Below are 15,642 nucleotides of genomic sequence, written 5' to 3'. Positions count from 1 at the left end.
AACAAAATCAGAATATGGTTCCAAATTAACTAATTTGACTGAAATTATAAACACCATTTCAAAACTATAATTGTTTTGAATGAATCACGATGTGATTGGATTGTAAAAGTAAATTTAATAGTATAAAAATTATTTTTATAAAAACCTGATTAATTATACTTAAATCTATAATAAAATAAAAAAAACTTGTACTGTTCTATCAATTACTTCATTAAATTACACCAATTTTTTAATTCACACTATAGATATGAGATTAATTTACATATGTACAACACACATGCATACTTCTAGTATTATCGTTTGTACCTATCATTCGACATGGTTATTTTTAAACGACTTGGATTCATTTTCATGCCGTTGTATTCAAAACCTGGCCTTCGAATTCCCACAGATGTTTCTTCTGAAGATGAAGACTCACTTTCAGATTCTGATTGACTAAAAAAGAAACATTTTCATAATCAACATCTTCACTATTTAGTTACTTCAATTCTAGATAATACATACCTCTCCTCGCTAGAACTACTACTCTCTTCTTCAGATTCCGATTTAGATGTTTCTTCACTACCGCTCGAACTTTCTTCACTTTCACTTTCATGTACTCTCGACCAAATCGTCGAAGCAACCGTTGGCTTCTTCTGTTTTTTTATAACGACTGCTACTTTACTTTTGGGTTTTGATGTTCTTCTAGAATCATCATCTGAACCATGGCCTTCATGCAGGTATCGAGCATATCTATTATACCTAACTGTACGTTCTGGCGACCTATGTCTTCTGTTAACTGGCGATCTTCTTCGTAAGGGAGATTCATACATTCGGATTGGACTCCTATCTCTATACCTAATGTAAAATAAACTATTAATCGCCTTCCAGTTGAGATCAATTTAATGTAGTGAGAAGTAATGTGTAGAATATCAACATTAATGACACCTCAACTCATTTACAGGATCAAAATAAACTATTAAAATTAATGTTTACAATAAATTAAAAAGAAACTCCAAAGCTACATCGACAAGAGTGTCATTTTCTGTAGCATCTCTTAGATGGACTTTATATTCTGCAAAAGTGAATCAAACAATACATTCACACAATATTTGTTTTTCTTGGTTTCTCCTTATGTCTTTCAGATATCTTTTTCTACTCCCAGCAAGTAATTCCATACCATTTTCCCTTTGTTTTGACTTATTTACTCAGTCTGGTAAATCTAGTGTCTTTTCCGTTGCTTTCTACTTTTTCATCTACCTCCTTTATTTTCATAGGTATTCTTCTTTGGTTAATTCCCATTATATGTCCAGGCAACTGTCCACACAATTCAAAACCTTTCTTATTGTTTTAGAGGGAGGTAGATAGGGAAAAAATCTGTTACTGGAAGAATCTACAGGGATTTAGACCGGCAAAATACTCCTGGGAACCTATAACCAAAGAAGATCTTTTGAGTGTATCAACTTAAGAAGAACAATCGACGAATATTAACAAGACTTGTCAGGGCATTACCGCCTAACTGGACATTTGAAAATGGTTTAGCAGATAAAGCAACGTGCAGATTATGCTATGTAGAGGATGACATCTCTGTCTACATTCCCTTGAGCTCCAGCTGGCAGCTGAAGTCATTCTACATCCTAAAATTTATAAACGAATTGGAAATAATATTAAGTGGTAAACAATGAGCATGTCTAGTGCCTCGGCAAGAAAAGGGGACACAATAGATCCTTTAGGTCGCAGTGTATATAATACCCTTTATAAATGTGTAGAGTATGGAATTTTTAAGTAACTCAAACTTGAAGTAGTACTTTCTGAACAAAACAAAAGTTCCTGATCAAATTAATTACCTTACAGGTCTTCTTTCAACAATCGGTGACCTTTCTCTTCTCTTATTCAACACTGACCTGATATCTGACCTAATATTTTCTTTTCTTTCGTGGTGGATTTCCCAGGGATCTCTTTCAATGGAAACAACCATTTGTCGAGATCTAAAAGTAAATATTCTTAACAATACAATATTTACTTTATAAAATAGTTATATGGTTAAGTTCAAATATTAAAGGAAGAACACAGAATGGAAAATAACACACATAAGGAATGGGAATTGAAGAGGAACAAGAAATATGGAATATAGCAGATTTTGGGGTCCAATATAGGCAATGCATTCTAACAAAAGAACACACAACCATGGAATAAAAAAATATCTATAGCAAAAGTAATAATCTCTAAAAACTAACCTATTTTTCAGTTTTTTACCGAGATCATCTTGAACCAAATCAATAATTTCAATAGGTTGACTGTAGTTATTCATACTTAAAATTGCTCTCAAATCTTTTGGTTCTGTGGTAAGTTTCTCGGTTTGTTTTTTAATTTTTTGAATTGCTTTTCTATTTTTTATTCGTTCCTCTTCTTCATCAGCATACATTCGCATTCTCATCGATCTGCCTTAAAAATGATAATTAATTTGATAAAAATAAGTTAACAAAGATTCATGTAAATAATGTAATAAGTATAAATTACCTTTTGGTTTTTTTATCGTAGTTTCTGCTTCAACTACTTCTATTTCATTATCTGATGCCACCTTTTCTTTAACTCCCAACCTAGTTGCTAAACTGGAATTTTTAATTTCCACAACTTCTCCGGAATTAGGTATAGTTTCTCTAAGATTAACATCTTGATCCCAATTTTTAGCTAAACTACCCCAAGGATTTTTATCTTTAGGTAGATCTTTGTTTCTGTCAAATATACCTCCAGGCTCTCTTCTTTTATCTATTTGTGCTTTTGTCATACCAAGTTTTTTGTAATATTTGGCAAAAGTTTCTATTCCATATGGTTTTTTGTCAGTCTTAAAAGCAAATCTTAATAACAGACATTTGGCTTTTGGATGCTTGTCACCCATTCTCCAATAACCTGGTGGTATAGGTACATTTATTTCTAAAATACAAAACGGCGATTTATAAATCTCCAGATCGACCACTATATTTTAAAAAATATTATTTAAAATTAACTCGGGGAAAAATATTTTTTTTAATAGTCTGCAACACATTGAAATAAGCAAAAATAATTAGAGACACATATTGAAATATGCGAAAACAGTTTGCAATGTTAATGATACAAAATAGCAAATTAGTATGAAAAATTACAGAGAGAATTAATTTTAAGATTTATTATATGATAACCTACAACTTTTCAATTTAGTTCATTAATTTTCATACAAAAATCAGTAGGAAAAAGTTGATCCAATTTAAAATGTTTCAAAAAATATTTAAGACAACAAAAATAAATAATATTCAAAAAAGATCATAACTAGCACATTAAAAAAAAATAAAAATGGAAGAGTTAATTATTGAAAACATGGCAAGATATCAGATAAATCATTTAAAATTTTGGCTACAACTTTAGATGATACATCTCTGGATCACTGATGATGCTGGAGTATATTTAAAATGATTGCGGTAAGAAATACCATACTTTTCAATGAAAGTAACTTTGAATATTTACAGAAATTTTTATAACCTGGTTATAGACAACGCAAAAATCTTGTGGTAAAGTTAAAATACGTGGCCCATTGAGACTTCTAATCAGCTTGCTTCAAATTATCATTGTGTAAAGTTTTAGAAAAACTGGCCAAAGCTCCCCTTCATATGGTACTCTTGGACTCTACAGGGATAGTTTTGGGGGAGTTTCATGCCTACTGAGACTTTTAATCGGCTTGCTTCAAACTATCATTCTGCCAAATTTAGGAAAAACTAAATGAACCCTCCTTTTTACGGTACCTTGGACTCTACAAGGAAGGTTTTGGGGTTTCATGCCTATTGAGACATTTAATCAGCTTGCTCCAAACTATAATCTTTCCAAGTTTCAGAAAAATTTCCATAAGGATTGAGCTGGGTCTTTTTAGATTGCTTCTATAGCTTGTTCAGTGTGTATGAAGAGCAATCATGTTAGGTAACTGCAAAATTGTGTCAAACAAAAATATGTCTATAGACAATATTAAAAACACATCCTTTACACAGGAGAACATGGATATGGCTGTATAATTAAACAGAACCAGCTGTTGTTACCTTCTTTCAATTAAACAACACATGACTCGGTCAAGTTGAAAAGTGAAGTGAGAGAAATTTAATTTCTGTCAATAACCTGCGTTTAAACAGATTGTCCTACTTGAATGTATAATTTTCAATTTCTTCCTTTTAATTTATTGGCGGTAAAAATTTTATGAAATCTCTAGAAAAAGTAAGACAACAGTTCTAAAGGATACACATACAATTTTATCTGAAACAATGATGTAGCTATACTTAGGGATTGGAGCCTAATATTTGGAAAATATATTCTACATGCTCTCAATTTAGCATTACTTTCTCTCACTTACACCCTTTTCAATTATACTTTATATACATTTGCCAAATTTATCTACTCTCCTGTAAAACCGAAGATTTTTCATTCACTTCACTGCTCTTCTGAAATAATTTATTAATTACCTGAAATATCAATACCATTTTTGAATTTTTTTTCTGTAGTTGGTACAACGTCATCAATTTTGAGTTCAACTGTTCTACTTTTAAGTAGAATACTCTGTCCAGGTGCTTCTTCCATATCATTCTCCAAAAAATCTTTAACATGGAATTGTTCTCTTACAGGCATACCATTAACAGCTTTGGAAGAATAAAACATGGCTCTTGCAGCAGATATATTTTCTATCCATTTTACATTACAACTTTGTTCGTCCACAAATTCAATCTCAGTAGGAGCATACTTTGCAAAATATTCAAGAATATCTTCTATTAACATGTCTTTTGTACCTAATAAATGGACGGTGTCAAATCTGACTATATTCTCATTCTCTTCTGTAATTCCTAGGCTTTCTCTTAGGTCTTCTAGATCTGTGTCTGTAAAACTATGGATTTCATCAGGTTTTAAAGCAAATCTTTTAGCCCTCTCTTGTAGTTTTCTTTGCTCTTCTTGGTCAAATATGTTTATTCCAGTAGTAAATACTATTCTATTTGAATTTTTTGGAACCTATAATTTATAAAAAAATTAAAACAATCTGTATTTACATATTACATACCTAACAAAATACGACAAATCCCTTAATAGAGCTAGCTTAAAATCTTACAGAAATTACTTGTCCAGGTTCTTCATCCACAATTTCGCCATCTTCATTCTCAGATTCTTCAACATCCATCTTCTCATTCTGAATTTCTATCCTTATATTTGGACGCTCCTTATCGGTCTCCATTTTTCACATTCACAATGCGAATTACATTGACAAATGACATATTGACATTTCTGAAGGTAGATGAATATGAAAAGCGCGTTTGGCTTTTTATGAATTCTGATTGTCATTGTTATTGACAACAATTTTAAACTTAAAATTTTGAGGTTTTTATCTCATATTTTATGAGCTAAATTCTCTCGTCAGAGCTGGGCGTTACTGAGGTATTGAAACATTTTATGAAACGTATCAATCAAGGCAAATATATCCAGGGTACATAAGAGTAAAGTCGTTTGGTACACGACGGCGCCGAAAAGCCTTAAAAAGTCAAAATAGAAAGATAAAGCAACAAACAACATTTTTTTTCATTTTATTTTTACTCTTTGCGACGAGGAAACCGATTTTTTGGAAAATAATATATTTTGAAGTAAGAATACGCAATAATGTCATTTATTCGATCGAATACGTAACATGATCTGTGTAAATTCAAACTGATTTTATCCATATTTTAGTTTTAAATTTGGCTTTCAACGAGCATTTTTTTTTCTCTCTGAACTTGCAATAATCGAAATTTTATACATTAAGCGCTGCAATCACTGATTTGTATTAGAGGGTACTCTTAAAACAACTCAATGGGGCTATGCAACAATTTCTTCTAGTCTTTTCTGCAGTCCAATATACAGAATATCATCCATTACTATAAATCTTATATATGACGACAATCATAAATGATTTATATACAATTATAATTTTAAAATTATGTTTCAATAAAAATGATAGGTTAGAATTGTCTAGTTACATGCGAATGGTAGTGAAAAGAAGCACGGGAGCGTTCCTATTGCAAGGAGACGAAATGAGAATCGAGATAACAATGAATTTTGAATATTAACTTGTTGAACGGAGTCTCCCAAATTTGCGAAGTGTTCTGAGTAATCTGGGAAGTGTAAAAACCATTAAAAATTGATTTAAATCGAAATGAATGAAAAGATTTTCCATAATTACGAGTCATTATTGTACCCGAGGATAACCACGTGATCAACTATTATTCATTCATCTCCATCATCTACTTCTGCTCCTTCGAAGCTACACACTCTTATAGACCCTAATTTAAATTGATAATTTTCGAAGTAACCTAACGACATCTATGGAATTCAATTCAAATATTTTCGAAACTTTTTTAAAAATTTTCAATTTTTTGATCGATTGTTTTTTATTTTAATCCCCTTGCAAGACAATACTGGTCCTAGAGTCGTATCTTCATTAGGCAATGCACCAATCACACAGTACATGTGCATATTAGAGATGAATTTATTTTTGGAATAAATTTAAACATTTACTTTCAATAATCAAAAATGAACAAATTAAACATTAAATATGTACAAATTTCAATATATCTGGTTCTTTTCATATAGACCCTACAGAATGAGTGTTCCAAATATGATTGTTTTCATACAATAAAAGTACCATTCTTTTATTTATTTAATATTTACATTTTGAATTTACACTGCAAATAAAAAAAAATATCACATACACTGAACAAACATTCTTAAGAAAAATCTACATCATTTCTTCTTCCTTCAAATTAGCAGCTGGATTTGGGCCCAAATATGGTAAAGTATCTGTCCAATACCAAGAGGGGTTTCTGATTTCTTGTAAACGGAATACATTTGGTAAAACATTACTAAGTATACTGTAATATGAACAATATCGAATACCAACACCAGGGATTTCAGTGTTATATGGTGGTGCCAAAATATCTATAAATGCTGCTGGGCCATCAACACTATGAATTTCATGAATATTCCTCTTATTCGGGTCCAAAATACATGGTTTACTTTCAACTCCAACTATATCATTACTAACCAACTCTGCAGTTATTAATTGTTTTCTCGTATTTCTATCAGGCATTAGCAAAATTCGTGTACTAGATCCAGTTTGTGTGGTAGCATCTTTGGTACTTCTAGTATCAACTTCTATGGTTTTTGGAGTGTTAATAGAATAACTTATTACTCTAATTTTACCTGCTAATACTTTTATTAAACCATACATTTCAGGATGATTGTGTAACGGCAACTTCTTATCTTTTTGTACAACAAAAATACCCATGGTAAGAAGATTATCTTCGTAGACATCTATATATGTTACTGGAGCTCCCTCTCCATCTTTATTAACAGTAGTAATATCGAAATTTAGATCTTCTGCTACTGTTTTATCTAATATCTGCGATAAATTATCGAGATTGGATATAAAATGATTTGGTTTACTTGTAAATGTTAACAAAGCTTGCTTTAACACCTTTTGAATTTGACTAGCCATGGCAGTTACTCTAATATTGAAATTTGCAGTCTTGAATATCAATGTTTATTTTAATATTTGTCTAAATCTTTCATAATACGGGGTAACAACTTTTAAGTGAATTGAACTGATATTTATTTATGCACCTATATTATAAAGCAATAAAATTCTATGGATTTTTGACATTAGACATCAAAATTATTAAAGTAACGTTGCATGTATAAAAAGCTACCTTCGCATAGAGTTATCTATTTTTTTCAGGTAAGAGTGAACTAGATTGCAATCTATAAATTAGATTGATAATACAATATCAACAATAGTTACAGTCATTTTTTATTCAACAAAATACTATAAAAATTGTAATAATCATATTGCTGGTTACTAGTCGTCAAACCAATGTTGGTTATCAACTATTTGAACGCGCCTTAAACTTATAGTTACAGTCTGAAGTTAGCTAATATTTTAACCAAACTACTTAAACTATTAAATCAAATTTTGTAAAAAATGGCGGACGAAGAATTTGATGAAAATGACGTTGCTGATGATTATGATGAAGACGTAGATGATGATAATATTGAAGAACTTGAACAACCCGAAGAAGATGGAGATAACATAGATATTCTAGCACCAGGCCAAGCTGGTGGCGGTGTACCAAAAAATAAACGGATAACAACCAAATACATGACGAAATATGAACGAGCCAGAGTATTAGGTAAGGGCAATCTTAATTCAATTAAATATAAAGTTGGAATTTCTAGAAACGTTAGTGATATTCATATTGAAATCTACTTTACACTCCCACTACACAATTATGACGCGCGTTTTGATAACCAAGTCTTCAAAAACTAAAGGTAAACTAAAATCTATTTGAACCGATGCGACTAAACTAACTGTTAAACAATATGATATTTGTTGGATAGAATTTGGTAGGATAATGAAAAAGGTTTTTTGGAGCGATATATATATATATATATATATATATATATATATATATATATATATATATATATATATATATATATATATATATATATATATATATATATATATTGCTCCTCTGCGGGGTCGAAATCCATTGACTCGACCTATCTTTTTATACTAAATTATCCCCAATGAATTTCCTCCTGTGAAAAACAATTGCAGCTGGAAATTTTCCATGCATTACAACATTCCACCTAAGTGGTTACCTTCAGAATTGTGAAGATGATAACTTGATTATCGAAACGTACATCAGAGTAATTGTGAGTGTTGTAGTGAAAACAGTACAAATATATGCAGTTTATATTATAGGGACAAGGGCTCTGCAAATTGCTATGTGCGCCCCCGTTATGGTAGAATTAGATGGGGAAACGGATCCCTTACAAATTGCCATGAAGGAATTAAAACAGAGAAAAATTCCAATTATTATAAGAAGGTATCTACCTGACCATTCCTACGAAGACTGGGGCATAGACGAACTTATTATAATAGATCATTAATTTTAATTGATATTGTTTATTCTAATTTTTTATTTATAGTAATTAAAATTTGTATAGTAAATATGGGTTTGAACTTTAATTAATTTTATTGTAATTTTTCTAGGATAATTAGCGAAATTACAGATTTAGTCGAATGGGTGTAAAATCTATTCTAGAAGATAACATTTTGGAAAGGAAACTAATTCGTACAGTTCATCATTTCTATTCTGTTTTTATAACAGTTTGGAAAACTTTAAGTAAAAATTCATAAGTCAATAGGATTTTAAAAGATATTCATTAGAAAATTTTGCATTTTCCATGGAATTTGGTTATGTAAACATTACTTTCTGTGTCAGTTCTTCCAGAATGTTTTATAATGCAATCTAGGCACTTTTTTGGCATTAGTATTCAAAAATATTACTACTGGTTCCTTTGTACAAATTACAATCAAACCTGAATAAAACAAATCTCAAGGGACCGATTAAAAAAGTTCAGTTGGTGAAATTTCGCTATATCGAAGACATTGGTCTATGTTTAACCTGTTCATAACTATATTATAATATGTATAGAAAATAAAACTCCCATTCTATTAACCAAAATACAATGACTGCACATGACAGTTCAATAAACTAGCAGTTAAATTTACTATACTGAGGTTCTGAATAAGAAAATCCTTATATCAATGTCATTTTATTTACCAGGATCGACAAAATTCCTCATATAGAAGGGTTCTGACGAAAAAAATTCCTTGTATAAAGGTAATATTAGAAGTAATTTGGTTTTCCAAGAAATTTACATTGTATCGTATGGAGAGCTCTAGGAGACATCGAGATTCGAATGTAATTGTATTATTTGAATCAATGTTTTGTTAAATATTTCAATTGATCCATAAATTTAGACAAGACTTCTACTCTTCTCATTATTAATCCACTATTTTGAAGAGGAAGTGTAAATAATAATCCACCTTTAAGAGGAATATGCGAAAATATAAAAAAAACTTCAATAGAATCATTTTATTATAGCTGGAAAATGATTAAAAAAAGATTGGGAAAATATATTACAATATATACAATTCATATCAATATCTAATGTTTCTTTTTCTTTTTTCTGTCAATAGCATTAAGTTCGCTTTGTTGTACAGCTGCTTCAGAGAATATTCTTTTAACTTTATCTCTCCTCTCAGTATCACTAAAAAAATATGTTAAAAATTAATTAGAGTTACAAAAAAATAATATGTACTAACCTCTGTATCTGTTTATTAATTTTAACTCTTCCCAAAAACGCATTATCCCTGCGAATTTCCCTAAGTGCACCTTTTTTCTCCCTTTTTAATTTGTGTAACAATTTACTATGCTGAGCTTTTTCTTTCGATTGATATTTATGTTGTTTACCATCATATCTTGAAATGATTGAAATGTTAAATTTTTTATGAAAAAATCTCTTTGAAATTACTTACATCACTTGTATTTTTGGTTCATAAAGCCTCAAAGCCTTAGGTTTAGATATTTCCATAACAAGATATGTCAGTCTTCTTTCCTCTTTTATTTTCTCCAACAAAGTTATTAGATTATTTAAATTATTTTGTACTATTTCAGGATAGTAATTACATGGAATTAACTGAATATGTTTTAAAACTGACTCGAATATCTCTACATTACTTGGTAGAACTTTGTAATGTTCTAAAAATTGTTCTAGAAGCTTCACAACAGAGTACAGAACTCTCACTTGATAATCCCCATTTATCTCTTGTTGACTAAAATCTGTAGTTTTCATTTTCATGGATTCGAACACTTCAGAACTGTAATTATCAACAAGAACTAAGTGAGAAGATGTTGACTTGAAAGGTGGTGGGATTTTCAAGAGTTTCACACTTGCTTTTGGAACAGCCATATGTAATAAACCTGATAAATAATTAATCACCGCTGGTAGATATCTTTTAGACAAAACTGAGTACTGAAAACAGAAAATATATACAGCATTGGTGAATATTTTGAACTATTTTTGATGTGTAATTGCTGGTATAGAATTCTTCAGGATCTAAGATCTCCAGTTAACACACGTGATGCAATAATATAGATCCATCCTCATATTTATACCGGACCCTTACAGATTATCTATGATCCCAATGACTTGGTGTCATTTCATTTCGAGCCATGAAACAATGTGTATTGAAATTAAATAATAGATAGATAATAATCAAATTTTTCTTTGAATTATATTGAAAATGCCATAATGTTATAATGGGGGCCTGCAAAATGCCCTTAATTATAATAAAATATATTAAAATCACGACTTTTGCCTCTTATCGAATTTTATATAGGTTAAGTAAAAATACTATACTGTTACAAACTCGTCCACTCACATACAACGTGAAGCTGGTCCTGTTGTATTATATGCATAGAACCTAAAGTTTGGCGGATGCGTTGAGTGCAACAATTCCAAGAAGAAACATTTACAATGCTTTTTATTCATATAAATTAGTCAGTAGACCGGTTACAACGACATACAACAAGAAAAATATACAAGTTGTTCAAAACTTACCTCTAATATCAATGTAGTTACGAATAAACCATATGATATGGAATGTCTGTCTTTGGCCTTACATTTTGTTAATATTTGCTCCATAAAAATGAAACAAGGTGTAACAATTTGATGCCTGAAGTCAGATGTTGAAAATAAGACGCTAACTAATTTAAAAAATATCAATGTTTCAAGTCCAGGATAAATTCTAGGTTTTTTCTTAAATTCTTCAAATTTCTCCTTAATAACTTCTATGATTGATTTATGCGCATTCTCAGGATTCAACTTGGCCAGTTCGTAAATTTGTGGTACCAAACTTTGAAAGATACAAAAGTGTTTTTTAGTTTTTTTCTCATCCATTTGTTCACAGAAAAGATCGTTCAAATATTGGAGAACATATGCAAATAGTAAGCCCAATTTGCTTTTATTAGTTTCTGATAAACTGGGATGATTACACTTTATCATTCTCTGTAACACTAGATTTTCATAGTTTTCATATTTTTCTAAAGATTCAAGCAAATCTTCATAAGAATTTGGTAGGTCGAATGTGAATGGTATGTCCCCTTCATTTACTCCTTTTTTGTTCGAATTATCTTCAGAAGAAGTAGTTTTATCTGATTTTTTCAATCCAATAGTTTCATTTGAGGCAATTTCTTTTTCAATATCTCTAGATTTACTTGACTCATTTGATATATTAGCAACTTTATCATTTTTATACTCAATTTTTTCATCATTTTCCATTTTTTCTTCTTGTTCTTTTTCTACACCAAAAGATTCTGTTTCACTATTACTGTCTTCTTTCAAATCAGATAGATTATCTTCAGAATCAGTTTCTTCTTCTTCTGAACTCTCTTCTTCTATATCATCTTCAGCTTCTTCAGTATTTTTATTAGCTTTCAAAATAATTCCATTTACATTGGCCTCAATTGGTAAGTTGGATTCACCTAAGAAACAATTCAATTAATATTAGCAAGACATAACTTAGTTTGTACCAAACCTTCTGGATTATAACTCAACATATTTTCTTGTGTGTCTTCATTATCACTATTGAACACAAAACCATCATCCAAATCGTCAGCACTTCTATGATACTGTTTTGGTTTATCTTCACTACTATTCATTCGTTCTAATCTTTCTTGTTCTAATTTTGCTAAATTTTCTTTCTCTTCTTTAGCTAGTTCATCTTCTGATTTTAATCTGTCTGAGACAGTACCACGTTTTTCAAACTTAAGCTCTCTCATTACTTTATCATAGTCATCAATCTTTTTTTTTGGTTCATCTTCTGTTTTTTGTGTATTTGAATTCACTAATGGAATTAGATCTTTCCATTCAGTATCCAATTTTTCTGTTAATTCTAATGTAGCCTCTTTCAATTTCTGTTTTTCTGCTTTTCTCTTTTTCGATTCCACTATAAGTTGATTTATAAGGTCTTTATGTGTCATTGCACCTTCTTTTCCAGTATTTTTAAACAAACCACCTCCGAAATGAGCTTCTTCAACAAAATCAGACTCCAAATTTCCTGTTTTTGGTCCTTTATCAAAAAAATCTTCATCGTCTGATCTAGGATCATCAAATTTTTCGATTTCACTTAAAGTTTGTCCTTTATGTGTCAAAATTTCGTCATCGGCAAGATTAAAAATACTTTTTTTATTATGATTTTTTACTTTTAAAGCTGTAAATCTTGCGATAGCCTTTTCTTCAAAGTCCATTTTACCTTTTTCTCCTATACGTCTATCTACAAACGTATTAGTTTTGTTTTGAACTTCGTATTCTTGTAGAATAGTAGATTTCCTTTTTTGTATAGCTTTTGCTCTAGCAACTCCTGGAAGACCTTTATCATTTTTTTGTTTTTTACCTAGAACCCTCAGTTTCTCTTTATTCACATGAATTTCGAAGGGATTCATCTTTTTTGGTTCTTTTTTTAAATGAACACGCTCTGATGACATTCGATTTTTTTTCTTAGATTTAGCCATTATTCACTATACTTTTAAATTCCAATTAAAATTAGTATATGTTTATCACACCACGCTTTAATAACTAACCTTCATATATTATAACCTAAAAATACTAGTCCTAATCTTCTTTTTTATGAAGTTCTATAGTATCTCCATAATAAGTCCAAAATAATTTTACAATACAATTGCATTACCGCAACCTCATTTACACTTAAAATTAGTGGTTATGTGTAATGTATAATTCACATTTCTAAGTGTATAATTAAAAATTGTGTATTGTCATTTCAGAATTATGGTATTATTCTTAATGTTAAATAATTATATTACTATAATAACTGTATGCTTGTAAAAATAAAGGGAATATAATATAAACTTAATAAATTGATATAAGCAATGATTATTTTTTTTTGGTATGTTTTCAATAAACTGCGAGTAGAGAAAGTCTCTACGAAATTATACTGTCTGAAAATTCAATGGAACCATTAATTCAATCAGGTCGTGATGAATAGAAGTTAGACAATCTAGTATAATGTTCAAAACGATCAGTTGTTTTGAATCATTTTTTAGGCACGTGTTAAGATTCTTATCTACCAAGATTTTGCAATTTCCTCTGTTTTTTTTTATTATATATACATGATATAATTTCTTTGATTTTGTTATTAGAAAAAAAACATGTTTTTAATGACCCGATATGTTTTACTGTTGTAAAAAAGATTATGAAGAAAAATTTTTAGTTTACCTACCTATTGAATATATTGAACAGGAGACATATACAGAATAGAGAGAAGTTAGTGAAAATGTTTTGGTTTTACGTCATTAATGACGCATATATGATTGTGTAATGGAAATCCATGTTTCCATTACGTGGTGAAAAATAGTCATCTACATACAAATCTGAGAAAAAATATTTCTGACGTTACGGTTTATGTAAGATGTGTGCAAGTGAATTCCAAAATTTATTTCAATAAACAAAAAACTGTGATTTAATTATTCATAGAAAAAAACTAGACAGTTTTAAAAAATGAAATTTTTGTAAGGAATCTGTTTCTCAGTTCGTCGACGATATTTTCATCTTATTTGTGTTTATAATAAAATAAATGGCCACAGTTCGGTTTCTTTTTCTTTCTTCTTTGATTTTTTTGCACGTTTTTCGTGATCCACGAAACCTTATAAATGATTTTAAGTTCATTTAACTACGTATCGCCGAAAAAGTTATAAATATTTTTTCGGACAGTAAATTAATTGGGGTAAGAATTAACATAAAATTTGACATATGAATCGTAATTTCATTGTAAAGGAGGGCAGTTCGAAAATTGTCTTGACACGAGTTTAATCCTTGTGCCCTGGGACATTTAAATGCAATACTAGATTTCGGTACCCAATTGAAAGAAAAAATCAAATTCTTAAATAACTGCGACAAATAAATATTATAAAATCGTTTTATGAGATCAAAATTTCAACTGGGTTTTTAACGTCAAGTTAACATCTCTGCAGCAGACGATAGGTTCCGCGTGGGCCCCCGGATGCTTTAAAAACTCGATAAACAACGCATTTGAATCAAAGAACTTTCTTTTCTTCACAGCCAAGTTACCGAAACGATATTCAAAACAAGCTGCTATAGTCTATTTTCATGGAAAAGAGCGTAAATTGTTATACAAAACTTAGTTAAGTTATTTTAAGTCACACATTTTGTTTTATTTTAGTTCCAAGAATGTTGAAGTTTTTAAAGAATGGTTCGAACAAATGATAGATTTTTTCCTCGTAACTGTATAATAGTAATGTATAATGAAGTTCTCACTCAAGACTAAGAAAAAAAGCAGCAATCAAGTGGTCGAAATAGTTATTTGTATGTCAAGGACTAAAATTAAAAATTTAAGGTTATGCAAAATCGTCGAAGTGAACTTGTCAACTGTCAATATTGAAGTGTCCAAAGAAGTTAAAGTTGTGTACTCCAGAGCGTCCTGAAAGTGTTTTGCAGTACGGAACTGTCATTTTCACTACATGGAACACTCAAAACGCAACTTTCGGTATGTAAATGAATACAGGATGAACAACTTTCAGATGACGTCGTCTAAAAAAATATTTACAGTATAGGCTAAAAGGATATTAAGTTCAATATCGATTCTGTGTTCCATTCACATTAAAAAAATATGAAATTGCAGTAAATGCTAAAATGAAGGTGGTTAGATCTTCACCATATCATTATGAACTAACCTCGATT

The 15,642-nt window shown here is 30.1% G+C and overlaps 4 protein-coding genes across 4 annotated transcripts; 1 reads left to right on the top strand and 3 right to left on the bottom strand.

Moving 5' to 3' along the window:
- Positions 1-186: 186 nt before the first annotated feature.
- LOC130902582 (nuclear cap-binding protein subunit 3-like) lies at positions 187-5,257 on the bottom strand. Its single transcript, XM_057814808.1, has 7 exons — positions 5,096-5,257; positions 4,461-4,998; positions 2,500-2,913; positions 2,217-2,424; positions 1,827-1,967; positions 505-837; positions 187-435 (listed from the first exon to the last, which is right to left on the bottom strand). Exons 1-7 carry the CDS (start codon positions 5,216-5,218, stop codon positions 294-296), a joined length of 1,899 nt encoding a protein of 632 aa, XP_057670791.1. The 5' UTR covers positions 5,219-5,257; the 3' UTR covers positions 187-293.
- Positions 5,258-6,635: 1,378 nt separating this feature from the next.
- LOC130901583 (2-aminoethanethiol dioxygenase) lies at positions 6,636-7,681 on the bottom strand. The gene has a single exon (XM_057813059.1). It carries the CDS (start codon positions 7,508-7,510, stop codon positions 6,752-6,754), a length of 759 nt encoding a protein of 252 aa, XP_057669042.1. The 5' UTR covers positions 7,511-7,681; the 3' UTR covers positions 6,636-6,751.
- A 12-nt stretch (positions 7,682-7,693) lies between these two features.
- LOC130901584 (DNA-directed RNA polymerases I, II, and III subunit RPABC2) lies at positions 7,694-9,028 on the top strand. Its single transcript, XM_057813061.1, has 2 exons — positions 7,694-8,201; positions 8,780-9,028. The coding sequence occupies exons 1-2, from the start codon at positions 7,994-7,996 to the stop codon at positions 8,965-8,967; spliced, it is 396 nt and encodes a 131-aa protein (XP_057669044.1). The 5' UTR covers positions 7,694-7,993; the 3' UTR covers positions 8,968-9,028.
- A 916-nt stretch (positions 9,029-9,944) lies between these two features.
- On the bottom strand, positions 9,945-13,556 carry LOC130901582 (nucleolar protein 14 homolog). The gene is made up of 5 exons (XM_057813058.1): positions 12,464-13,556; positions 11,488-12,410; positions 10,403-10,899; positions 10,190-10,345; positions 9,945-10,134 (listed from the first exon to the last, which is right to left on the bottom strand). The coding sequence occupies exons 1-5, from the start codon at positions 13,437-13,439 to the stop codon at positions 10,032-10,034; spliced, it is 2,655 nt and encodes an 884-aa protein (XP_057669041.1). The 5' UTR covers positions 13,440-13,556; the 3' UTR covers positions 9,945-10,031.
- Between the last annotated feature and the right edge of the window lie 2,086 nt (positions 13,557-15,642).

Source organism: Diorhabda carinulata, chromosome X (assembly GCF_026250575.1).
Source record: "Diorhabda carinulata isolate Delta chromosome X, icDioCari1.1, whole genome shotgun sequence".
Lineage (NCBI taxonomy): Eukaryota > Metazoa > Arthropoda > Insecta > Coleoptera > Chrysomelidae > Diorhabda > Diorhabda carinulata.
Note: the sequence above shows the minus strand (reverse complement) of the source record. Positions and strands in the feature narration are given on the sequence as shown.